Here is a 24,710-nt window from a genome sequence, read left to right on the forward strand (position 1 = left end):
GACTGCGCATTAGTGAAGTGGGAAATATTAAATGGTCGGGGTCCGTGATTTGCATTTTTTTTTTTTCTTCCACTTTTCTTTTTTTTTTTTTTTTTTTTTTAATTCAGATTCATGAAGAAGAACGAGAGGAACAAACAACCAATACCAGTTGATACTGAAGCACATCAACGCCACTTAAGAAGACAATTAGATTCTCTAGAACGTGATAACCATCAATCTTTGAACGATGTCGAAGGTCTGATCAGTGTAGCTTTGGCAGCTCAAGAACAAAATGACGAAGGTAAACTCTGTCTATTATGATAAACTTTACCAAAACTCTTTTTTTTTTATTATTATTATTATTATTTCTCTTTATTAGCACCAAGGAAATCAAGGCACAAAACCGGTACAAGCAAATCTGGTAGAGCTAGTGTATTTTCTACCAAGGCTAATCTCTCTGTACTACTGGAGGATGCTGTAAGTTGTGTTGGTGAAAAACAATTGAACAAAGTTAACCATCTATTTATGTATTTATTTTTTAACATTTGTTTTTTTTTCTTTCTTCTTTTTGTTAGCACTTGGAAGATTATTCACCTGATATCCCTACCTACTTGACATGTAATGCTGCTCCTTCTAAATACCCCCCAAGACATTTTTGTTCAGTCTGTGGCTTTTCAAGTAGTTACAAGTGCTTACGATGTGGTATGAAATATTGCTCTCTGGCTTGTTTGAACACTCATAAAGAAACAAGGTAATATAAAACCATTGTGCAATAAAAAAGAAAAAGGTATATCTAAACTATCATCATCTTTTGTTTGATTGTAATATAGGTGTATGAAGTGGACAGTGTAAATAGTAGTTGTTGTATATATAGAATAGTTGTTAGTTTAGCAGTTTATCATAGACATTACTTGTAAAAAAAAAAAGACAATAAAAATATTTATAATCTTATGAAAAAGAAAAATACATACAATATATTCATTTAAAAACGACCACTCGTTCATATCTATATGTGTTATATTTCAAACCTACAAAAACTATCTTTACCATATTTAGGCATTACCGAGAAAACAGTTTCCTACTGTGCCTTTTATATCATGGTTCCCGATCAAGGAGTAGAGCAGTTTTCAGAAGTTGTCATTTTTTTTTCTTCTTGTTGTTATTGTCATGAAGACGAATGGATGATGATTATGATTTAAACTTGCAGTAAAGAACCAAAATCTACTCTTTTCTTCGTTACGGTGTACCAATAGTATTCGGTACTATATCATCTATATCTGTAACAAGTATCATAATAAGGAAGAATGTGAATCTTCTACATAGATATAAAAAAAAAAAAAAAAAAAAGAAAAGAAAAAAAAAGAAAGGGATGTATCATATACATAACACAAGAGCTATACAGGATGAAATCTCACGGTTCAGTAAAATAGACATAGAGTATCACGTAAAAGTGTAGAGTAGTACATACATTTGATATTTACGATATTAGAAAGATAATGTTGATTTAATTCATGTCTTCATGATAAAATAATAAAAATGAGAAGATGATTTGATTTTTTATTTTTATTGAAGGAATAAAAAAGAAAAAGAAAAGAGAATCTAACTAATCTATATCATAATATATTATACTATGAGGAGAGGTAGGGAAATCTATCATTTTCTTTTGCGGCCACTACGAAGAGATTTTTCCAATAGAACACCCTTTCCATAACTTTGTTCACGTAGAGATGCCATCTTGAGATCCTTGGTTTCATTGGAGATACTTTTTCTTTTGTTGCTGTGTTCCATGATTTTGCTATCATCATTTTCCTGTCGTTGTATTTTTGATACATGAGGTTCTTCATCAACGGATGCTGTATCTGAACTATCCATCAAAGCTGCTTCGCTTCCACTCGTGTCATTTCCTGTATTGTCTGTGCTATCAATATTGTCATGTGAGCGTAAAATATGATATATCAATCCCTCGCGAGATGAAAACCGTTTTGGATGCTTGCAATCGTCATAGATACATTGAAAACATTCTTCACCAGCATGAGCAGTGGCCAAGTGTTTGACTACATTTGTCTTTCTTTTGAAACCGATATGACATGATGGACATCGTAGTGGGTTGTATCTTTCTGCGATCAGTGCCTTGGAAGTTAGGGATAAACTATATCGTCTTTTTGTTGTAGGAGGAGATTGCGGGATGACTTGTTGTACTAGGCGAAAGAATTTTGGTTGTGGTGCTTTGTTGGATTTTGCTGTTGTTTTGCTGGATGATGGAGTTTTTTCGATTGAAGTCATATCATATGCTGATGATTCGTTGTCTGGTGTTGTTGATGATGATGTTTTGCTGGGAATTAAAGGTGTTTTACCATTATATGAAGATACAACATCATTGTCATAAGTTGTCTTTTCATCAGTAGAAAACATTGCCGATGTTGATGTTGCTGGAGAAGAAGATGTTGATGGTGATAGATTAGTATGAAGGCAAGAAGTAATATCTTGCTTTATATCCAAGCGATCAGGTGAAGAAGAAAGAGATGGAGATGAATAGTAGTTTGAATCATTATTGGAATCGATCATTGTGGTGTTCGTATTGTTGTTGGTGTTACTATTTATTTTACTGATGCTATTATTACCGATATTGTTGCTGTTGTTGTTGTCGTTGTTTTCATTAATAGTACTAGTAGAGTGAAAACCATTGGAGGCCATTGTAGTAGTAGTAGTAGTAGTAGTAGTAGTAGTCGTAATAGGTTTGATTATTTTGTTGACAGTATTTGTATTGATAAGAGTTGACTTGTTCTTTGGTGGACGTCCTCTTCGTTTTGGTTGAGATTGAGTTAGACTTCCTGAGGAAGATGCGGCAAAAGTTGCTTGACCAGGAAGTTTGGAGTTGTGTTCATTACCAAGTTTTTGTCGTCTTTGATATTTTCGTTTTTGAGGGACAAACATGGTGGAGATGGAAGCATTTGGTGAAGGAGTGGTAGTAGGAGTTGTTGGATTGGATAATACAGGAGTATATAACAAGTAAAGAGGGTCAGATTTTGGGATTTTCTTCTTGTCGACGAGATGAGAGTTGGCAATATGAAAACGTAAGTTAGCTCGAGATCGGAAGACTTGATCACAGTGAGGATGCAAACATAAATAATGTCGTTTGGACTTGTGAATAGTTTGAAAGTGAGTATCAGCTTCAGTAGGAGTAGATAAATTCATATCACATATAGAACATATAGTAGGAGGATATACCGCGTCAAGTAAAGAGAGTAAAGTACCATGTCGATTTTCAATATTCAAAGAATTGGGATAAGTTTCTTGATTAGTAGGACAGTAATTGAGATTGGTAGGTGATAAAGGTAAGTTGCCTCTCCAATGTTTCTTTATTGTTGTATTTGTATTCGAATTATTATTTATGGACGACATTGAAGAGATCTTTTCCTTTTTTGATCGGATATAGAAGATCCAAATTGTATAAAGAGGGGTAAGAAGAAGAAGAAGAAAAATAAAAGAAAAACAAAGAAAGGAAAGAAAAAAAAAAAAAGAAAAGAAAAGAAAAGAAAAAAATAGACCGCTATAATAAAAATAAAAATGGAAGCAAAAAATTTTATTTTTTTTTTTTTATTTTATTCTATTTTTTTTTTTATTTTTTTTTTTTTTTTGCGAAAAAAAAAAAAGAAGTCAAAAGGCCCAAAAAAAAAAGACATCCAAATATGGCAATTCATTTTCCATTCCACCAAATGTTACAAAGGTACAATTTGTGATCTTTTTTTTATTTTTCAATATAAATATAAAACTAAACTATTATCTAGTTGCACCTTCAGGAGTTAAGAGATTTCCATAACCATATCCCTAATAAAATTCATTAATCAGTTTTTTTTTTTTTATATTACTTTACTGTTATTTTTTTTTTTTTTTTTTTTTTTTTTTTTTTTACCTTTGGACCAAATGATTTTGAATAACATCCCCGACAATAGAGATCATGATCGCGATCTTGCATATTAGTAGAATTCAATAACTTGCCGCATTGACAGCACTTTAAACAGAGTTTGTGATACTTATTACCCGCTCCTAATGCCTATATGAATATAAAATAAAAAAGAATCAATGAGCTGTATATAAATAAATATATATATATATTTACCAATTCTGCAGCATAAACGGCTTTTCCACATTTGGTACAAATATCATTTTGCACACCAAAATTGAGTTTTTTTGGAACATATCCTGTTTGATAAGGTACATAAGATGGTTTGCTTGTAGAAGTAGTAGAAGTAGTAGTAGTAGTAGTAGTAGTAGGAATAGATGGACGAGGTGGTAAATTTGGTTGTTGAATCGAAGTTTTCTTGGACCAAAACGAAGAAGGAGGTGGATCATTGGAATTAACAATACCTGTACTAGAAGAAGGTTGTTGTAATTCAAAATTACTTGGACGTGGCGGTAAGTTTGGCGTACTATTGTTGATATTCATTCTAGGTGGTAATGATGGTGAAGATAATTCATGTTTTTTCATTTCAAGGATTTCTTTTGGTGTTTTATCTTCTGTAGAAAGAAAAGCTGCTCCACCAGCTACAAATCAAACAAACAAACAAAAAAAAAAAAATTCACATACCACAGGAAAGGAGGAATGAGTGAGTTCTTTTTTTTTTTTTTTAATAAAATAAAAGCAATAAACACCTTACCGAACCCATAACCTTTTGTAACAGCGAATAAACGACTATGGCACACCTTACAATACGCCTAAATCATATAAGAAAAAAAAATATTCTTAGTTAATATATATATATGAGACTCTACTTATCAATAATTGATATTACTTCTCCTTCACGTTCTGCCAAAGTTGTTGAGTCCAATCGTTTATTACATTCCTACAAAAATCATTATCAGTCTCACTTTCGTATATATCTTTTGAGATCTTACCTTACAAGTAAGACATGTCTTATGATAAGCACCACCAGGACCAATAACCTATAGTAGTGAATATATGCTGTTTGAGTAAAAGGTTTGAGAAAGAAGAAGTAAAGTCCATTTTAAAATTACCTGTTCTGCCATGTAAACGGCTTTGGAGATATAAAAAAAAAAAAGAAAAGAAAGAAAAAGAAATTCATCATTTCAATATATCTATTATTGATATATTGTTCAAGTTAGTACCTTTTTGACATCTAGCACAATTGGGAGCACCACCAAATCTAGGAGCCATTGGTATGATTTAAAAAAAAAAAAAAAAAAAGTAAAAGGACGAACGAAAGAAAAATATAAAGAATCTCAAGCTTTTTTGTAGGAGAAATTGTATTCCCGCCTTCCTATATATCGGTGGTCATACCTGTGGTAGTCATAATCACTCTTATCAAGAAGCTCTCCAAAAAATCTACAGTTATTTCTACAGACGAATACAGATTGACAAAACTATGTTGCTACTTCCAAATGCCAGTGATTCATCCAAGAAAAAAGAAGTAAGGACAAGTCGAAAATGGTTACCAATTTATAATATAAAACAAAAATATTAAGAATGGTTTGAGGAGAAAAAAAAAAAGAAAAGAAAAAAGAGAAAGAGGATCACTGATTTTTATAGTTTCGTTGTTACTATCAAGAATAAATAATTGTTCTATTCAAGAAGTCATCATCATCATAGTGATCTATCAAATAGGAAATTCCACATTTCAAACCAAAAAGAATATATATATATATATATATATTTGGAACTCAGCGTAATAATCATTTTTGTAGGCTTTGGTTGGAATTCTCTTACTTTTCTTCTCTCTTTTTTTTTCTTTTTCTTTATTTTATTATTAATTTAGTCACCCATGGCTAGTATGATGAATAGTCCAGCACCCATGGAGGATCAAACTAAACTATTAGATGAAGTTCTAAACGTTGTTAGAATTCAAGCTCATCAGATGAACAATTGCTTGGTAAGCTTAAATGTTATTACATATATATATATGCTTGTATTTTTAAAACTAAAAGTCCCTTTCTTTTTCCTATAGGAAAACAACAAACTTATGGATGGTCTCAAACATTGTTCCAACATGTTAGCTGAATTACGAACCTCTGCTTTGACACCGAAAACATATTATGAACTTTGTAAGTTTAAAAGAAAAGAAACCGTTAGTAACAATATATATTTATATCTCTTTATTTTTTTTTTTTAAAAAAAAAAGATATGGCTGTTTTTGATGCTCTTCGTCATCTTACTATTTATCTTACTGAAGCACATCAGGCTGGTCGACATCATCTTGCTGACTTGTATGAATTAGTTCAGTATGCTGGAAACATTGTTCCACGACTTTATTTAATGATCACTGTGGGTTCTGCATATATGAGTATGCCTGATGCTCCTGTTCGTGAAATTATGCGTGATATGATGGAAATGACTCGTGGTGTACAACATCCCATTCGCGGTTTATTCTTACGACATTATCTTAGTGGTATGACTCGAGATCATCTTCCGGTAGGGGAAGGTTCTGGGTAAAAACAAAGAAAAAGAAAAAAAAAATCATTGACAAATTGATCATACAGTATATCTTGAATAATAATACTAACTATTTTTTTTTCTTTTTCCCTTTTGATGAAAAATATAGACCTGAAGGCAATATTCGCGAATCTATTGAATTTATCTTGACCAATTTTACTGAAATGAATAAATTATGGGTCCGTTTACAACATCAAGGTCATTCTCGGGATAGGGAAAAACGTGAAGCTGAGCGCCAAGAATTAAAAATCCTTGTTGGTACCAATTTAGTACGACTTAGTCAATTGGATGGTGTTGATCTCAGTATATATCAAACCGTAAGTACCAAAAAAAAAAAAAAAGCATCCTACTTGATTTTTTTTTTTACATTAATGATATCGACTTTAATTATATATATATATATATATAAAGAATATTCTTCCTGGTGTACTTCATCAAGTTGTTAGTTGTCGTGATGTGATTGCTCAAGAATATCTTATGGAAGTAATTACTCAAGTAAGTTGCAAAAAAAAAAAAAATTATAGAAAATATGGCTTATCAACAATTGACTTTCTCTTCAATTATGTTTATTTAGGTCTTTCCGGATGAATTCCATTTGCGTACACTTCAACCATTCCTTTCTGCTACTGCACAATTACATCCAAAGGTGAATGTCAAGCAAATTATTATCTCTTTAATTGATCGACTTGCAGCATACGCAGCCCGTGAAGCCGAAGGTGAAGAAGAAGTCGAAGAACCTGTCTCTGGTGTCAAGCCTCCCCAAAAGGTGGATGAAGCGAACAAAGAACAAGAAGCCACGGATGAACATCAACAAGGGGATGAAAATGGCCAAGATGAAGTCACTGATGCGAAGGATGATGCTGAAAAAAATCAAGATACCATCAAGGATGAAGGTGATGCTACTGAAAAGGATGAAAGTGCACAAGATGATACTACTACTGCTACTGTGGAAAATACTGAAGAATCCAAACCTGTCAAGAAAGTAAGGGGTATCCCTCAAGATGTGGAATTATTTGTTGTCTTTTGGAGTCAGATTGTAGAACTTGTGAAGGTAAAAAGAAAGAAGAATGGGAAGAAATAAAAATATAATAGTGTTTAGATGATCTGATTTTGAGTCTATTTACTCCTTTTTTAGGCTCGACCTGATTTGGGTATTCAAGATTTGATGGGTTTGTTGGTATCCTTGATCAATCTTTCACTGTCATGTTATCCTGAAAAATTGGACTATGTGGATCAAATTCTCACCTATGCAAAAGGCAAGATGACTGAATTCTCCGACTCGCCTGATCTTCACTCCAAAGTGACAGAGGGTAATCTTTTACGACTCCTTCAAGCACCTATTATTCAATACTCCTCGGTGCTTACACTCTTGTCATTGTCGAATTATCAGCCATTGTTAGTCATGCAACCTTTTAACACTCGCCGCGCCATCGCTCACTCTGTTGTGCAAAGCATTCGCCGAAATGAAACTATCATTGAAACTCCTGAAGATGTACATGGTGTATTGGAATTGTGTGATGTGCTTCTTCGTGATCAAAAGGATGCTCCTATGGCTCCCACCTCTGGTTATACCAATGGACGAGGACGAAATGAATTTTCCGCGATGGATCAAGAAGATTTTAAAGAAGAACAAGGTTGGATAGCCAGAATTGTACACTTGTTCCAATCCAAGGATGAAGATACTCAATTTTTGGTAAGAATATAATATATATATATATATATATATATATATATATATATATAGCTAATGATGGACAACAGGATTTTACAACAATGATGCGATTAATTTTTTTTTTTTTGAATGATGATCTAGCTATTGTCTGCCGCCCGAAAACAATTTGGTGATGGTGGTGAACGTATCCGATACACATTCCCTCCTTTAATTGTATCAGCAGTTAAGCTTGCAAGAAGATATAAAGTTCAACAAGAACAGGTATGTGTATTCATATATTAAATGACTTTGAATATAAAGGTTGATTTATTGGAATTTTATTTTATTTTAGGATGAAATCTGGGAAAAGAAAACATCAACCCTTTTCCGATTCATACATCAGGTGATATCAACTCTCAACCACAAATGCGAAGCAGCAGATATATGTTTACATCTCTTCTTGATGGCTGGGCAAAGTGCAGATGAAATTGGTTTTGAAGAAATTGCATATGAATTCTTTGTGGAAGCATTCAGTATATACGAAGAATCTATCTCAGAATCCAAGGCACAATATCAAGCAATTACTTGTATTATCGGTGCTCTTCAACAAACTCGGGTCTTCTCTGCTGATAACTATGATACTCTGATTACCAAAGCAGCTTTACATAGTGCAAAACTACTGAAGAAACCAGATCAATGTCGTGCGCTTTATCTTGCTTCTCACTTGTGGTGGAATGTGGACCAAGGAAATGAAGAAGAAACTGGTAAACCTATTTTCAAGGAAGGCAAACGTGCTTTGGAATGTCTTCAAAAGGCTCTCAAGATTGCTGATAGTTGTATGGACTCAGTTACCAATGTGGAATTGTTTGTTGAAATCTTGAATCAATATATTTACTACTTTGAAAAGGGCAACGAAGCGGTAAAAAAAAAAAAAAAATATTTTTGTTTTTTCATTTGATTCACTTTAGTTTATATATGCATATCATATAGGTTACCGTCAAGTACCTGAACGGTTTGATTGATTTGATTCACACCAATTTGAACAACATGGATGATCCTGATCAACACCCACCTACTGCCAACTCATCTTCTCTTATCCAACAAGAAGGAATTTTATCTGACTATGTTCGTCGTCACTTCCGTGCCACTCTTTTATATCTTCAAGAACGTAAAAACAGTGAAACGGTGACTGAATGGGGTGCTAAATATGATGATGTGGATTTGGGTGACTTTTAGAGGATGGAATGATTAGTTTATGATGTAGTTTATTGTAGTTTAGTATCCTTCGTATTATTAGTATACATATTTATATATCAAAGGTTGACAAATAAAATAAAAAAACACATAGTTGTACTTTATGGATTTCTTCATCGTCTGTCTCACGTGTATGATTGAATATTGTTGCTATTGATCTAATAAGATCTGAAAAAAAAAATTGGACGTATCGATGATCGATTGTAGGATGGGATCATCTGTTTCCCTGCTATTATCAGAACCTAGATTGAAAGGATGAATGATGTTATTAGCTATTACTTTGCAATCGCTGGATTCGCTATCGATGCCATTATTCCTAGTTTACAACACCAATTTTCCATATTAACCAAACAAAACACACATAAATCTTTCAATGTTGACAATCTCCAAAGAGTTTATTCAATTCAATATAGATATCCTAAAAACAAGAGGACTAAAAGACAGGGTAATAGTAAAACTACGGCGCAGTGATATTGAAGGTGTTTAAATAATTCAAACGGTATTGGTTATCGTCAGCCAAAGGACCTACAGAAAAGAGAAAAACAAAAATCATCACTAAACATAAACAAAATAAATAAAAAAAATGGATGGGTTTTACTTACGGTTGATAGGAGTCCAAAGAGGGTCTTCTTTGAATAATCGCATAGCTGTAAGATAATTGTTACTGTCAGTGGTAAACCGGTGATAGATCCCAGCAGGCTATAAAAGTGAATAAAAATAATAAAAATCGATAGGTGAGTATATATATATATATATATATGCAGTGTATATATGTAAAAAATGATGTTTACCAAGATAATCATATCACCCTTTTCCATAGCAATACGAATCCATACATCGTTCTTATCTCGAACATCGAAATAACCAGTGCCATCGAGAATATATCTGATTTCCTCATCTTCATGAAGGTGTCTACAAAAATAATAATAATAATAATAATAATAATAAAAAGATTAGAAAAAAAAATATTATCATTTGAATCCATCTTATTACTCAGCAAAGAAGGTCTTGACTTTATCTTCATAAACATCTCCCAAGGCATCAGGGGATACAGTAATCTAAGAAAGAAAAACAAAATAAGTTGAAGATATTTTAGTGTAATATAAAAAAAAGAGAGAGAGAGAGAGAGAGAAAGTGACTTACTTGGTCTCTGTTTTTATAGTTTCGTTCAGTAGCCAAGGCATCAATTTGTTGTAAAGCATCAGGTCCATCGAATTTCCAATAAAGTATACCAATGTCCTTCAAATCATCGAGTGTTGCTTCAACTCCACTATCATGAGGTTCACGTTGATCAAGGTTAGAGTTTTCAAAAATATAAGCACGCATATTACTAAACTAATGCAAGAGTGTCGAAAGGGATAAAAAAAAAACAAAGAGGAGTGGGGAGGATAAGGGAAAGGGGAAAAAAAAAAAAACACTCTATGCACAAAAAAAAAAAAAAAAGAAAAAGAAAAGAACACAGGTAGGTTATTTTCACTTGCCGAAATCAGATCATTGGTGGAAATCAGTTTGCAACAAAGCATCAACTAAAAAAACATCACGTTCCTCGATCAGACCTGAAGGAGAAAAAGGATGAATAAAAGAAATAGATTATAAAGGAGATAATCAAAGGAGACACAGAATCAACAAAAACTTGTCAAAGGACAAAAAAAAAAAAATCAAGACAACTTCATTTCCCACATGATAAAAATACAACACAATTTATTGAATAACTCATACAAGTAAAGGACTATCTATAACGGCAAATCCAGCTGCAACACCACCCTCTTTTGTTTCTACCCCTTTAGTACGTAATAAATGACCGCCAATGTTATTCACTACTTCATTTGTACCATCACTATTAAAAAAAAAAAAAGATTAGCTTTTTTGCTCGTTTTCCCTCCTTTCACCCGTCATCCCTCTCCCTCTTTTTTTTTTTATTCCTTCATCTCCCTTCTTTTCTTTCTCCCATGATCCCCCTTATTTTTTTTTTTAAAAAAAAAAAAGATGTTCTAATGAATTATACTTACTTCAAATAAACACCATAAATGCCAAGTTCACTGACCACTTGTCCATTCAGAATCACACCTTCACGTAACATCAAGTTGTCCAAAGGAGGAGTTCGTATCAAATCCATCAAGATATAAGCATTACGATCTTGTACTGAGGTTTTTTGTAAAACGGAGACAATATCATCACCATACACATTGTTGCCACCACCTTCACGTTGAGGTTTCAGAACATAACGTTGAGGATCCTGGAGGGCCATTTCGTAAGCTTGATTTCCCTCGAGACTGTCATCCAAGGGGTATAATCCTGCAAATGATTCACGGAGTTGATCTGCTGTGGCGTCATCATCTACATATCGTTCTAGTCGGCCAGGGACTGATAAGACTTGTTGTACTTTTTTTGCTCCAACCAGCTGATACGCCACAGTAGGACATTTGATAGACAGTGATCGTTCAATCGTTAACCGTGCTTCCCATTCCTAAAATGAGCATGTCAAAAAAAAAAGGACATAAATAAATAAACAAAACAAAATGCACAGACTTTTTTCTGTTTGTTGTCTTTTTTTTTTTATTTTATTACCTTTTCTGTTGGATAGTCTTCAGGGCCATAACCCGCACGAAAGTATGTCACTGCAATCTCATAACCATCACTAAAGGCCATCAATAGAAAACAATAATAACAATAATAATAATAAATTGGTAAATAATTTTTCATTGTTGCATGTTATCTCGTTATGATAGAACTTATTTTAACTTACATAGTCAATGCTTTGGTCACAGGATCCAACTTGCCATTGTTGATGACTTGTTCTAAAGATCGACGTAATAAATGAATACCGTACCTAAAAGAAAAAAATCGATCAATATATATATATATATATATAATATCAAACTACGTTACATACTTTTCCATCAAGGCATATTCAATCCATCTTTGATCAAAAGCATTTCGTTCTCCAGGTTGAACAATCATCATTACACGAGCACTATTATGCATTCAAAAAAAAAAAAAAAGATTTGTCATCAATCACACCATTTCCTTGGTCCATGAGCATATATCTATTCTTTTTTTATATATTCGCTTTACTTTGATTTTCCATAGAGTTTCCAAGCACTTGCCAGACCTTGAGCAATAGAGTCAACAGTATTATTATCAGGTAATTGATCCGCAGTGATTTGTCCTTCACCGTAATTGTCGATAGAAGAAAGAAGATACCTAAAAGAAATAAAAAAAAAAAGAGATTAATAAAGAAGAAAAAAAGGGAAGGATGAATATAGAATAAATATCTTACTTGTGTAATTCAGTAGTTCGTGTACTTAAACTCCCAAAACTTGAAGCAATTGTATTGAATTCTACTTGTTGAATACGGGCAGTATGAGCATCAGCACCAAGATCTGCGTGTAACAGATAATCACACCGATGGATTCCCAAGGATGCTGACTAAGAAAGAGAAATGAAGCTCAGATCACTGCATGTTCTTATTATTGTTCTTTTTACCTGAGCAATGCCTTCAGTTTTTACTTGAAGATAGATATCATATAATCGTTTCATAAAGTCATCCACTTGAGACAAACTATATAAATAAATAAATAAAAAGAAAAAGAAAGAATTAATGTATAAAGTTAAAAGAAGAGAATAAAGACTTACGTTTCCATGAGTTCTTTTAATAAGAGGTTATCCTTACTCATACGATGAATCAGGGTATTCCAGGGTATTTGTAAGTCCTTGGCCTTAAAGAATTCAGCACGTGGAAATGGAGTTGGATAAAGAGCTAAGGGGGCATGAGTTACAGCGGCGTTATGTTCGAAGTATTGTTGTTTTTCGGTAGTAGGTCGAACAATGAGACCATGAGCTAAAGCCCAATCAATAGCTTCTGCACGTATATGGTTCAATTGAGTAGAAGAAGATAGAGGAGGATAAATAGACATTGAGATAAAAATAGTATACAGAAAAAAAAAAAAAAAAGAAAGAAAAAGAAAATAAGAAAGAAAGAGAGGGAAAGCCCTCTTTTTTTTTTTTTTTTTTTTTTTTTTTTACTGGTGGATCGTGACGCCCCTTTTTGACATCAGTGTGTTGTTACGCAAATGCCCCCTATTAGGGAGATAGTAGCTTAAAAGGGGTATGACGAGAAATGACATGAGCAGCCGCATTAAACTTTTATATATATATATATATAGTCGGTATAAAATTCGAGATCTTCATGAAGAAGAAATATATATATATACCTTTACTCCTGTCGTGTCAAAAGAGAATAAAAAAAAAAAAGGGGGAGAATTGATACTCCAAATATTAAAATAGGAGCCATTGTTTTTTCTTTTTTTTTTTTTTTGAAAGGAGATGAATTGAAAGTGTTTCTGCAGGAGATCAGGAGTTATTCTGGGGGTGATTTCTCCAAAAAGTATATTAGGATAGGAGACGTAAGAGGATTTGAAATCGACCTTACATCGGATGTTCCTTCAATTTAACCAAAAATAGTTACACAGCACATTTGATTTCTCTTTTGAATTTTACATATAAAAAGATCAAGCTCTTTATTTTTTTTTAATTTTTATTTTTTTAATTCATTCTTATCACTTTCTTTTCTCCTTTATATTTTACATTCATGGATTCCAACAATTATTGTTTCTCACCACGGTGTCAACAACCACATGATGATCAAGTATTATCTCCTCCATTAACCCCAGCATTATCACCATATAAACGTGATTTGAATTATCGTCGTGCTTCAACCAATGATTATCATCATCCTTATTGGGTAAATCATACTGCTCCATCACCACAACAACCACGAGCTATGTCTTTTTCTGATGAAGCCGCCTCTTCAAGAAAACGACCTCTCAAACAAAACAAACATGCTTGTAGTTATCCTCGTTGTGGATGGAGTTTTAAACGCTTTGAACATTTAAAACGTCATATGTTGGTACATACAGGAGAACGTCCTCATGGTTGTCCATTCCCTGGTTGTGGTAAACGCTTCAGTCGTACTGATAATTTTCATGCTCATTATCGAACTCATGCAAAAAAGGCTCTTCAAAAGAATAATGATGATTTCATTCATCCTCCTTCTTTACCTCCTCCTCCTTCTTTACCAAATCATCTTTACAAATCAAATTTACCTACTACTTCTACTTCTCCATCTAGCAATTTAAATGTTCCCCATCCAATGTCTATGCCATCTGCCTCTCCACCTCGACCCACTCCCACTATAACATCACCTCCTTCTTCTTATCGATCAATTTTAACAAATGATCATCATCATCAACCATCACCACAGCAACAACAACAATATCAACATCAGCATCATCAGCATCATCCAATTCATCATCATCATCATCAACAACAACAACAACATCATCAGCATCATCCTCATCTTCAACATCATCAACCATTGGCATCACCTCAACATCATCATCAACAGCAACATCAACAGCAACATCAACAGCAACAACAACAGCAACAGCAACAACAACAGCAACAACAACAGCAACAGCAGCAACAACAACAAAGAGCGTCATTTGATGATGAAAAACAACATGTATGTACTCATCATCAATGTCAAAGAAGATTTAAACGATTGGAACATTTGAAGCGGCATATGCGAATTCATACTTTGGAACGACCATTTCAATGCAGTTATCCAGGATGTCAAAAAGCTTTTTCCAGAAGTGACAATTTAACCCAACATAGTAAAACCCATTTGAGATCACATGAAAATCGTGGATCAAGAAATAATAGTTACTCTGTAGATGAATCACACACTATCAATCCTAGTAATAACAATAATAATAGTAATAATACTTCAGCTTCTTCATCATCAGCATCATCATCATCTTCATCGCCTTCTTCTGGTCATCATCATCATCCTCATCCTCCTCCACCTGGTTTGCATCATGAATCTCTTGCATTTACTGACTTTATACGACCTTCTTCTTCATCATACAACAAGCATCGACAGGATCCTTCTCCATCATCATCATCACCTTCTTTACATCCAATGCTTCATTGGCAACAGCATACTGGTGATGCTACCTCTGGAAGTATCAATTGTTAGTCTTTTTTCTTTTTCTTTTTTTTTTATTATTATTATTACTATTATTATTATTATTGATTATTTACCTGTTCATTGTTAAAGTTGTTACTTACTATCTTAATTTAATTATATTCCTTAATTTCATTTTACTTTTTTCCGTCCAACAACAAATAAAGCTGCATGTGCTCTTCCATTCATTCAATCATAAAAAAAAAAAAGTTTTCTATTTTTTGCTTTATTGAAAAAAAACAAAGGTATGTACATAAAAAAAAAAAAAAATAACAAAATAAAATAAAATTATTCCTTGACAGAACCATCCCTTGGTCTATATTCTATTCCTCGTCGATCCAATTCATCCTCTACATCCTCTGGTATTCGTCCATAGACTCTAATAGCATATACTCCACGTGTGAATTTCTCTATAGATGATCAAAAAGACAGATCTGTTTTAGTATGTCACTTTCTTTTTTTTTTTTTTTTTGGAACTTACCCACTCTTTGCCATCTTGCTACCCAACTTTCAGCTGGTTGCATCATAGATATCACACTAATAAAAAAAAAAGAAAAAGAAAAAAAAAAAAGAAAAAGAAAAACCTTAAATGTCATGTCCATACTTTATATATATATCCAGTTCCCCTCCTCTTCCTTCTCTTACCCTTCAAATTTGGAGCTAGTACATTCCAATACTCTATCCGTACTTCCACGCATCTGCATTATATCTTCACAATTTTCACAACCATCTTGTCGAAACTGAGCAGCATTCTACAATAAAATACATAAATATAAAAGTTTTTGATTCAAACTGTTTCTATTCTTACCTTCACTAGTGAACATAATAAACATGCCCGTAGTTGTTTTTTATCGAGAGGTAATACTTGAGACATGATAATGATAAATGTATAATAAAAGATGAAATGTGATCAAGTGGAAAGAGAGAAAAGAGAAAAGGTTTTTTTTTTTTTTTTTTTTTCCTTTCTGGGCCTACTTATTTTCTATCGACGTCATTTTCACCCGTATTTCGGTGGTTGAAAAGAAGAAATGGAAAAATGGTTAGTGTTATGATCAACTAAACATTATTTGTATACGTGCACTTACCAAAAAGAAAACAAGAAGACCCTCCGGCTCTGAGGCACGGTCGCCACGCATCAACCCATCCAGGATGTGCGCGACGCAAAAGGATAGTGTAAATATCATAAATGGTAAAAAAAAAAAAAAAAAAAAAAAAAAAAAAAAAGAGAGAGATCCAGACAGCAAGGAAGACAGACAGACAGCAAGGAAGACAGACAGACAGCAAGGACAGACAACCAAAGGCACAACGAGGACACGAACAGCAAGGAACACGGGGAAACAAGAATCACAAACAAAAATGAGAGTGTTCTGTTGCGTGAACCAGGCGAACGGAAAGAAGAAGATACCAATAAGGAAGCAGCCAAAAAGAAGCAAATAATTTTTTTTGGATTTTTTGGGTTTTGAATTTTTTTTTTTTTTTTTTTTTTGTGTTTTGTAGAAGAAAGAAAAACAAAAGAAAGGAGAAAATAAAAAAAAAATGTCTTTTATATTGTTTTTTTATGTCCAATCCCATTGAAGCTATCAAATAATGATTATTCTATGCGATCAAGGAAATTCAACTCCGCGAAAAAAGGCTCAAATGCTCGTATCTTCTCTTTTCTTTTCTTTTTCTTTTTTTTTTTTTTGTTGTTTCCATTATATTCTAATTGTATAGTATCTGCTATTGGATAATAGAAGGTTGGTGTCTTTTGGTCGTTTTGTTATTGATGGTAGTGAAGCAACCCTTTTGTTTGGTAAGTTATCTCGACTTTTTTTATGGACTCTGGCTGTTTTTTTTTTTCTAATTTACTGTACACATTTATATGCATAGAGAACGTTTAAATGGGTACAGATCAAGATCAACTGATTGAATATACTTATTGGACCAACGTGATACGTTTGTAGTACGAATTGACTCTATATGAAAGCAATACTAAATGTGCAAAAACACCTCTGGTTGAACTTCGAAAACGGCGTGAGTACGTTAACTCAATTTATATTCATCATTTATCAAAACGTTTGGTTTTCTTCTTTTTCCTTTAAGAGATTGCAACTAATATTGAAATGACTACTTTCTTGCCGTCCTCTTCATCAACAATCAAGATATCAGGATGTGAACCAGAAATGGAACAAACTCTCGAGGATGCACCCAATATGCAAGCAAAGTTTATTATTATGGCAGGATCCTTTTTTTTTTTTTTTTGGAACAAACCTTGTAAGAAGTATTATTTTCAAGCTGATGGTGATCCGTGTGTATCTTGGTATTGTATTTGATAAAAAAAGGTAAATGAAAGGATACTTTGATCTATGTAGTATTATGGTCATGCTAACTCGTATATATTTACCATTTAGCTATTGGAAGTAATCTATGGCTGATATGTCGATTCTACTCATCAAGCATGCTTGTCGATGACAGATTCCAAGCAATACTACTATCTCTATTGTCGCCCACACTCCCACTGTAACAAAGTACTTTTGTATTTTTGATGTTTACTCTGAATGAAACCATCCCAAATCTTGTCAAGTGGCCTCAATGGATCAAAAAAAACAGCGACTTGATAAAACCTACGTCTACCAAGCAAGCTTCTCCCTGATTCATCGTCTTCTACTATCAAATCATCTTTATATATCTTTGGTGCATATTCGCTGCTGCCGATTATCTTTCTCTGTGTCTTTAATCAAATATATCTGGTCTTCATCCTGTGGAGCTTGTTACCGGTAAATACTCTTCTGGTTCCCCTGTTGTTGATTTCAATGCTCTCAGTATGTCCATCAAGAACTTCAGTTTACTCGTTTTCTTCCTTCTTGTGTCAAGAGGCCGTCCAGCAGTCGCAACCGAAACTACTTTTATCTGTGAAGAATTTGATGATTGGACGCTTCCTTATGTTATTGGTATGTCAAAAGTGTTTAGGTCAATATTATAAAGTAAGTTGGTTTTATCTTACCATTTTGACTCTACCAACGGACTACTGATGTACGTTTATTTAGTTTATTAGGTCGAGGGGAATGACAAGCAAGGAAGTTACAAGACGGTGCCTTATGGAGAATCATTTTACTCGTTTTTATATGTATTTTGAAAATATTTTGTAAGCAAGAAAAGTATTGTGGTTGAAAGCTTTCTATGTTGTAAGTATCTGCTCAATCAAATTCATTCAACTTTCTGCACGTGAGCTGATGTATTTTTTTTTATTATAGGGTACTCTTTTATACAAACAATCTGTAATCTTATCAGAAGTTATGATTGCTAGTTTGTTGTCAATATGATATAGAGAAATTCTATGGGTCAAATGATTGTTATTGAATCAAGTTGGAACGCATTGTAGAGGACAAAGCCGATGGCGTCGAAGATGATATTACCTACAGTTTACTGAAGTTGGTGAAAATGTGAGTAGCAAAAGAGATCAATGCCAAGGGTAGTTTACTCATCATTCTGCTCATTGTCTCATATCTGTATCAAAAGTTTGCATTATAGGGATCGTATTATGATGCTTCTACTTGGATTCCGTACATCTTGTTTCTCTCCTGGTGTTGACGAACACGTATTCAATGTATTCTGCGTCAAGGCACTTCCAACAATGGTTATACTTCTTATTTGAGCTCTTGCTGATCTTACCACATTCTCTTCTCTGCCTGCATCTACGACTATCAACAACAACGACAATCGAATACAATTTCTTGAAATGTACAAGATACATCACAGGTTGGAGGAGTACTTCGTTTTATTTTATCTTTATATATGTATATTGTTTTACTTGATTACTAGTATATTATTTCAATAAAATGCTGTATAGCAAACTTTTTTATTATTCAATCATTCAATCTAACCCATCCATATGTCTATTTATCTGTTATACCCAGTATATAGTATCAGGCAACGGTATGTTACTCGATTTGAAAAAAAAATCAAAGTATATGTATTTTATCTTTTTTATATTTAGATAATGAGTTTTTTTTACAATGATACTGGCATTCACCAGTGGACCATGCTGTTTAGCTGATGGACTCCCGCATGAATGTTTATGCCTGACCAGGAATTGAATAAATTCACCCAAAATGGTGAAGCCTTTTTATTTTTTTTCTTTTCTTTTCTTTTTCTCTTCCATTGACTTTTTTTTATGGTTTTATTATATACATTAGTGCAGTCGTTAGATTACATACTTTTTTTATTCAATAAAGGTTTTATTTTATTACAACTATTTTTATTACATATAAATGGGATCATTTCCATCTACAAGATGTATTATGTGTATGAATGCATTCTTTTTATTTTTTATTATATGCTTATATTACAGGTACGAAATACGCTGATGCGACATATGTTGTTATTTATGTAGATATCACTATAGTAAATAAAAGGAAAATATAAAGAAAAACAAAGAGTAGAAGAAAAAAACGTTTTTAAAAAAAGGAGTATCACTATTTATTTCACAAGTAGTGTGGCTTGGTGACGAAGTCATTGGTTTGTCGTAGTAACTAATCTACAGTAAAAACTTATATCGAAGTGAAGAATATTGGAATCGTATCGTTTCTCTTATCTATTAAAAAAAAAAAAAGTAAAATAAAAAGGAATGCATTCACATGTAAAAAAAAAAAGGTACATTCGAAGATGGAATCAATTGCATTGACATGTAATGAAGTGATTTCAATAAAAGTAAAGTCTTTATTAAATAAAAGTTTAACTACTAAAGACTAATAAACACTACTAAAATGATATACTAACACTAAAGTCAATACAAAAAAAAAAAAAAGAGAAAAGAAAAGAGAAGAAAAAGAGTGCAAGAAAAAAAACAAGGAAGGGTGACCCTTAAAAAGATTTCGGATAAAAATTTCCCGAAGCCGCCAATTTAGCCGTCGACAGAAAAATAAGTACGTCCTCCTTTTCTACTTTCGGGAATTCAAACAGTCACCTGCTCGTTTTTTTTGAGCTGAGGAGGTGGATGCTTCCTCCCCCTGATTGGGTTCGGAGGACCGATCAAGCGCTTTGGCTATTATTCATAAAAGATATATATATTGTGTCATGCACCCACAGACGATCCGTTTCTAACTTGAGAAGAAATAGATTCATCATAATGACTAGTTTTAGCCCATTCAAAGCATAATCAGCCTCTCTCACATCATATACCATAAAATAACTCATTAGTAATAGTAATTAAAAATAAAATAGAGACAAAGAATATTATTTTTATTAAAAAGATACAATAAAGAATTATAAAACTATCATTAAATCATAAACTATATATGCTTGACACTGAGACGGCTGTTGTATTCCATTGGTCCTGATATGTTGTTGTGGCTGATTGTAATCGCATGATATCCTTTAGTTCCAGATATAATTGATCGATGAGGGTAACTGCAGGTACCTCGATAGGTGGAATGTTGAACATACGTCGAATCCGTTCTGCTTGTTGTTTAAAATCTACCAATGGAATCGTATCATCATCATCTTCTTTTCTTTCGTTATTGTCATCGTTATCATCGTCATCATCATCCTTGTCGTCATTATTATTATTAATATTATTGTCATCATTGTTGTGAACAGTATTCACCTTATTGCTATTACCGCTAGTATTCCAATTGCTGTTGTCGCCAAAATGATGATTTCGTTGCTGAGGATGATCCATGGTATTTGATTTGATTTTCATCTCTGACATCTAGTAGATCAAATAGTTTAATTTTTTTTTTTTTTTGGTTCTCTTTTATTCATTCTTTTTCTTTTACCTTTGCAATAATGAAATCCAACAAGTTACACCAATCGAATGCATTAGATAACACTGCTTCACTGCGACTCAAATGAAGAAACTGTAACAGGGATAAAAACATGTTCCAAATAGACAACCCAACATTACCAGCCTTGATCACAATCATTAAAGAAAGTTAGTTTTCATTTCAATGGTATTTTTTTTTTTTTACTTCTTTTTTTTTTTTTTTTTTTTACCATATTGAGAGTAACGGGATCAATAGAACACAAAAGTCGACTGATAGATGGCCACACAGAAACCCAAAACGAAGGACGATCACCCTCACCAGCAGTAGTTGTAGTAGGCGATACTTGTTTTTGCAGTACGGCTAGATGCATAGTCCTTGACGTCAACAGAGTCCAGGTCTTCAGGGTCAAAAAACATAATACCAAAGCTTCACCAGAGGCACTATAAGAGAATCCAGGGTCAGGTTGATCAAAATTTATTTGCACCGAGTTGAAGATCTGAACAAGTAATTCCGTCATTACATCCTCTACACTAGCCATTAATTCCAAAAGAAAATCACATTTATTCCGTAGAAGACAGAGTATAAACCAGTTCAGGAATTGCAGGCAGTGTCTTGCTTCATCCAACTATAAATAATAATAATAAAAAAAATGAATCTCAAAAAATACTTCCAAAAAAAAAGTCTATTATTATCTACCTTAAGCATATGTAAAATCTTGTACAAATTATTTTGATCCTTGTTACACATCCATACAAGAATATGCGCCACTGTATTGTAAGTTTTGAAATCTTTGCGAGTAAAATGATCCGTACTTGATGATAGTTTCAAAAATTGAACCATGATATCCAGTTGCCCATCTAGTTTGTTGACAAAGTAAGTTTGTCGTTTTCTCCCTGCAGGTAGTTCTCCCAAGTATGTATTTTCAATTGCTGTATACCATTGACTGTAGCTTTCATCCGAATCCCAAAGTACCAACTATTGATAATATAATTTGCATTTGAAATTAGTCAGGTCTTTTATTTTATTATTATTTTTTATTTTTTTTTATTTTTACTTGTAATAGCGTCAATAGCGTATCCTTATGTAACTTCTGCTTGATAGTCAATCCCAATCGAATTTCTTCCAATATCATTTCAACAAATATATTTTCAGAAGGAGTACCAGGAATAGTAGCAATAGATGAGTATGCAGCCATCAGGTTCACTACACATTCTGGTTGAATATTACAATGACGTAAACCATGTCTAAAGAGTACATGTATAGCAGGAAGAAGAATCTAATAATAAAATGGTAAGATGATCAATCACTGTTCAAAAATCAATCTCTGATCTTTACCTGAAAATGATATGGATGTTCCATCAGTAATATTGAAGACATGGTGAATAATGAATTGATATCCCAATCAGATCGTCTCCAACCCGTCGTATACTTGACGAGTAAATTCAGAAAATCGGCATAATCTACATATATATATATATATATATATATAAATCATAATTAGTGACATAGATGATATGATTAAGTATAAAAAAAAAAAAAAAAGGTGTACTTACCATTCAGTACAGTTTCAGGATAAGGATGAGAATGTACGGTTTCCACATATTTGCTCATGTTGTAAAGAACAGTAGAGAAGGATTTGCGATCCATTTGTTGCTTTAATAGCTTGTCCAAAACATCAATCACAGGTTGATCTAGTAGATACACGACATGAGGTTGTTCTTCATCAGGTACTATATCTTCAGGATCAATCACCGTTCGAAGGATATAGAAAAGATCCACATCATTATTATTCGTTTCTGATACAGTTTGATTCTACATAGCAGGAAAAAAAAAAAAAGATGAAAAATGAACATCATTATTTTTCTGTATTCCATTTTTTTTTTTATCTATTATACCTTGAACAAGAGTACAAACAAGCCAGCCACTGCAAAACGTAAAAAGGCAGATTTGAGAAATTGTTTGGCTTTTAAAAACACAGGTTCAGATGTTCGTTTCCCACATTTGGTCATAAGTTTGCCTAAAGCCAGGATTTGCTTGGATAAGACCATGGCTGTCAAATGATCCGATTTCCGTAAAAGACATTTCAAGATCTCCAAGATCAACAACTTGTTTTCTTCACTGATATCCTTGGTAATAAGATCAATGATTTGTTTCATACAATTGATAATACTATGTTCGTAATTCCTATCCAATATATTGTGCTAACAAAAAAAAAATCAATTTGATTTTCATTATTATTATTATTATTTTCATAACTTTACTTACCTTGTAAACAACAATCAATATTGTTTCCAACCAAGATTTAAGAATAATATGATTCAAAGAAGTCAATTTCGTTCCAGAAGTAAATAATTTCAATGCCACATCAATGAAATGTACACCAGGACTACTGTTTTCAGCCAACTTGAGTTTATTTCTTTCCAGTACCTCGGGAGCCATTGTCGCAACCGTTTCTGCAGGAAGAGGTGCAAAACTATCCATCACTTTTTTGAGTCCACGAGTACAGTTAGTCATCATCGCCGATTGTTGTGCGTCATCCGGATCGAAGTGCATGACACCAAAAGTAACCACCCATTCACCACTATTCGCTGCATTGAATCGTTGACAATTGTCGAAACCCATATTTACCACCAATAATAGTTTGAGCCGAGACATTTGCACCAGGTCAATACTTTGATGATGACTAAGCATTTGGAGTGCTAGAGACATCATAAGTACTTTATTGTTGTCCACTTCTAGTATTTCACGTTGATCAACATCATCATTTGCTGTAGTAGGCATAGTATCACTTCTTGTAATAGATTTTTGCCCTTGATCTTTACTATCATCATCCACCTGAAGAAGCTGATTGTTCGTCGTACCATTGAGATTACCGGTTGTTTGTACCCTTGTCATATCCTTCTTAGGTCGAGCATATTGATCTAAAATATCAATGCCATCGGTAGAGTTGTTGTTTGGTAGATTTGCCTCCAGAGCTTCTAATAATGATTCCCATTGAAGTACTTGCCAATCTGGGAACATAGAATTAAGCTGAATCATCGAGTTGAGTAGTGGTCGTCGTTGTTGATCTGTGGCTGTCAAAAAATATGCCTCCCAACATCGAAAAGCAGAGCGAAGATGAAGCATACCAAAAGTTCGGATAAGGGCCAAAGCTTTGGATCTTACTTTTTCCTATTTGAATATAACACCACTAATGAATATCCTAATAGATAGATAACTTTTAGTAACTTTTTTTTTTTTTTACTTACTTCTTTATCCCAAAGACATACGACGAAGGAACTAAATACAGGTCCCAAATGTGAGAGGAGAGAAAGCCATTTTGTTTGAAAGGCCACATCCATTTTTGTAAATAAACCATAGAGATTATCAAGGCCTTGATACCGTATTTCCCAGTTAGGATCCTCCATCACCTTGTAAACGCAAGCATGGAAAGTCACCACATCGATATTCATCAATTTCATAAGCAAGTTGAGATTGATATCACTGACATCATCATGTGAAGGTGGTAATAGTTCCCAAATACTAATAATGTTATGAAAAGATATATAAAATATCATTAGTCAATTATTTAGTCCTTTTTTATTATTATTATCTTTCTATTATTAT

General features: G+C 33.2%; 12 protein-coding genes across 12 annotated transcripts; 5 read left to right on the forward strand and 7 right to left on the reverse strand.

The window, feature by feature from the left end:
- Positions 1–90: 90 nt before the first annotated feature.
- Positions 91–942, forward strand: BX664DRAFT_325144 (zinc finger, HIT-type containing 1). Its single transcript, XM_051543966.1, has 4 exons — positions 91–280; positions 359–456; positions 555–730; positions 810–942. Exons 1-4 carry the CDS (start codon positions 112–114, stop codon positions 829–831), a joined length of 465 nt encoding a protein of 154 aa, XP_051403141.1. The 5' UTR covers positions 91–111; the 3' UTR covers positions 832–942.
- A 2,088-nt stretch (positions 943–3,030) lies between these two features.
- On the reverse strand, positions 3,031–3,234 carry BX664DRAFT_246085 (uncharacterized protein; the record flags this gene model as incomplete). Its single annotated transcript, XM_051540253.1, has 1 exon — positions 3,031–3,234. A coding segment is annotated over one exon (204 nt), but the record flags the coding sequence as incomplete, so codon positions are not given.
- Positions 3,235–3,680: 446 nt separating this feature from the next.
- BX664DRAFT_275302 (uncharacterized protein) lies at positions 3,681–5,166 on the reverse strand. Its single transcript, XM_051541276.1, has 8 exons — positions 5,107–5,166; positions 4,996–5,015; positions 4,876–4,923; positions 4,773–4,823; positions 4,638–4,695; positions 4,100–4,524; positions 3,893–4,033; positions 3,681–3,807 (listed from the first exon to the last, which is right to left on the reverse strand). Exons 1-8 carry the CDS (start codon positions 5,153–5,155, stop codon positions 3,760–3,762), a joined length of 840 nt encoding a protein of 279 aa, XP_051403143.1. The 5' UTR covers positions 5,156–5,166; the 3' UTR covers positions 3,681–3,759.
- Positions 5,167–5,716: 550 nt separating this feature from the next.
- On the forward strand, positions 5,717–9,447 carry BX664DRAFT_292121 (vacuolar protein sorting-associated protein 35). The gene is made up of 10 exons (XM_051541976.1): positions 5,717–5,867; positions 5,943–6,039; positions 6,117–6,423; positions 6,537–6,744; positions 6,839–6,922; positions 7,002–7,478; positions 7,563–8,120; positions 8,241–8,360; positions 8,431–8,997; positions 9,069–9,447. Exons 1-10 carry the CDS (start codon positions 5,760–5,762, stop codon positions 9,312–9,314), a joined length of 2,772 nt encoding a protein of 923 aa, XP_051403144.1. The 5' UTR covers positions 5,717–5,759; the 3' UTR covers positions 9,315–9,447.
- Positions 9,448–9,703: 256 nt separating this feature from the next.
- BX664DRAFT_378010 (Acireductone dioxygenase ARD family) lies at positions 9,704–10,768 on the reverse strand. Its single transcript, XM_051548808.1, has 5 exons — positions 10,476–10,768; positions 10,326–10,390; positions 10,124–10,244; positions 9,935–10,031; positions 9,704–9,857 (listed from the first exon to the last, which is right to left on the reverse strand). The coding sequence occupies exons 1-5, from the start codon at positions 10,656–10,658 to the stop codon at positions 9,790–9,792; spliced, it is 534 nt and encodes a 177-aa protein (XP_051403145.1). The 5' UTR covers positions 10,659–10,768; the 3' UTR covers positions 9,704–9,789.
- A 236-nt stretch (positions 10,769–11,004) lies between these two features.
- On the reverse strand, positions 11,005–13,282 carry BX664DRAFT_325153 (glutathione synthetase). Its single transcript, XM_051543967.1, has 9 exons — positions 12,969–13,282; positions 12,819–12,894; positions 12,613–12,761; positions 12,408–12,536; positions 12,226–12,306; positions 12,079–12,162; positions 11,901–11,970; positions 11,342–11,799; positions 11,005–11,169 (listed from the first exon to the last, which is right to left on the reverse strand). Exons 1-9 carry the CDS (start codon positions 13,247–13,249, stop codon positions 11,046–11,048), a joined length of 1,452 nt encoding a protein of 483 aa, XP_051403146.1. The 5' UTR covers positions 13,250–13,282; the 3' UTR covers positions 11,005–11,045.
- A 616-nt stretch (positions 13,283–13,898) lies between these two features.
- BX664DRAFT_275311 (uncharacterized protein) lies at positions 13,899–15,030 on the forward strand (the record flags this gene model as incomplete). Its single annotated transcript, XM_051541277.1, has 2 exons — positions 13,899–14,486; positions 14,883–15,030. Coding segments are annotated over exons 1-2 (711 nt in total), but the record flags the coding sequence as incomplete, so codon positions are not given.
- A 535-nt stretch (positions 15,031–15,565) lies between these two features.
- On the reverse strand, positions 15,566–16,320 carry BX664DRAFT_325155 (Spt4/RpoE2 zinc finger-domain-containing protein). The gene is made up of 4 exons (XM_051543968.1): positions 16,169–16,320; positions 16,006–16,112; positions 15,842–15,897; positions 15,566–15,770 (listed from the first exon to the last, which is right to left on the reverse strand). The coding sequence occupies exons 1-4, from the start codon at positions 16,232–16,234 to the stop codon at positions 15,649–15,651; spliced, it is 351 nt and encodes a 116-aa protein (XP_051403148.1). The 5' UTR covers positions 16,235–16,320; the 3' UTR covers positions 15,566–15,648.
- A 266-nt stretch (positions 16,321–16,586) lies between these two features.
- BX664DRAFT_68928 (uncharacterized protein) lies at positions 16,587–16,985 on the reverse strand. The gene has a single exon (XM_051549696.1). The coding sequence runs from the start codon at positions 16,930–16,932 to the stop codon at positions 16,705–16,707; it is 228 nt and encodes a 75-aa protein (XP_051403149.1). The 5' UTR covers positions 16,933–16,985; the 3' UTR covers positions 16,587–16,704.
- A 62-nt stretch (positions 16,986–17,047) lies between these two features.
- BX664DRAFT_356218 (uncharacterized protein) lies at positions 17,048–18,617 on the forward strand (the record flags this gene model as incomplete). The annotated part of the gene is made up of 6 exons (XM_051547868.1): positions 17,048–17,152; positions 17,304–17,373; positions 17,443–17,563; positions 18,214–18,290; positions 18,490–18,524; positions 18,594–18,617. Coding segments are annotated over exons 1-6 (354 nt in total), but the record flags the coding sequence as incomplete, so codon positions are not given.
- Positions 18,596–19,263, forward strand: BX664DRAFT_325166 (uncharacterized protein; the record flags this gene model as incomplete). Its single annotated transcript, XM_051543969.1, has 3 exons — positions 18,596–18,816; positions 18,945–19,080; positions 19,190–19,263. Exons 2-3 carry the CDS (start codon positions 18,945–18,947, stop codon positions 19,261–19,263), a joined length of 210 nt encoding a protein of 69 aa, XP_051403151.1. The 5' UTR covers positions 18,596–18,816.
- Positions 19,264–20,623: 1,360 nt separating this feature from the next.
- BX664DRAFT_257113 (uncharacterized protein) lies at positions 20,624–24,565 on the reverse strand (the record flags this gene model as incomplete). Its single annotated transcript, XM_051540492.1, has 10 exons — positions 20,624–20,944; positions 21,349–21,715; positions 21,826–22,079; positions 22,159–22,380; positions 22,440–22,564; positions 22,658–22,916; positions 23,000–23,305; positions 23,370–23,872; positions 23,978–24,275; positions 24,353–24,565. 10 exons carry the CDS (start codon positions 24,563–24,565, stop codon positions 20,624–20,626), a joined length of 2,868 nt encoding a protein of 955 aa, XP_051403152.1.
- Positions 24,566–24,710: the final 145 nt, after the last annotated feature.

The sequence above is a fragment of the Halteromyces radiatus genome (assembly GCF_025201355.1).
Source record: "Halteromyces radiatus strain CBS 162.75 chromosome Unknown BX664scaffold_2, whole genome shotgun sequence".
Taxonomy (NCBI): domain Eukaryota; kingdom Fungi; phylum Mucoromycota; class Mucoromycetes; order Mucorales; family Cunninghamellaceae; genus Halteromyces; species Halteromyces radiatus.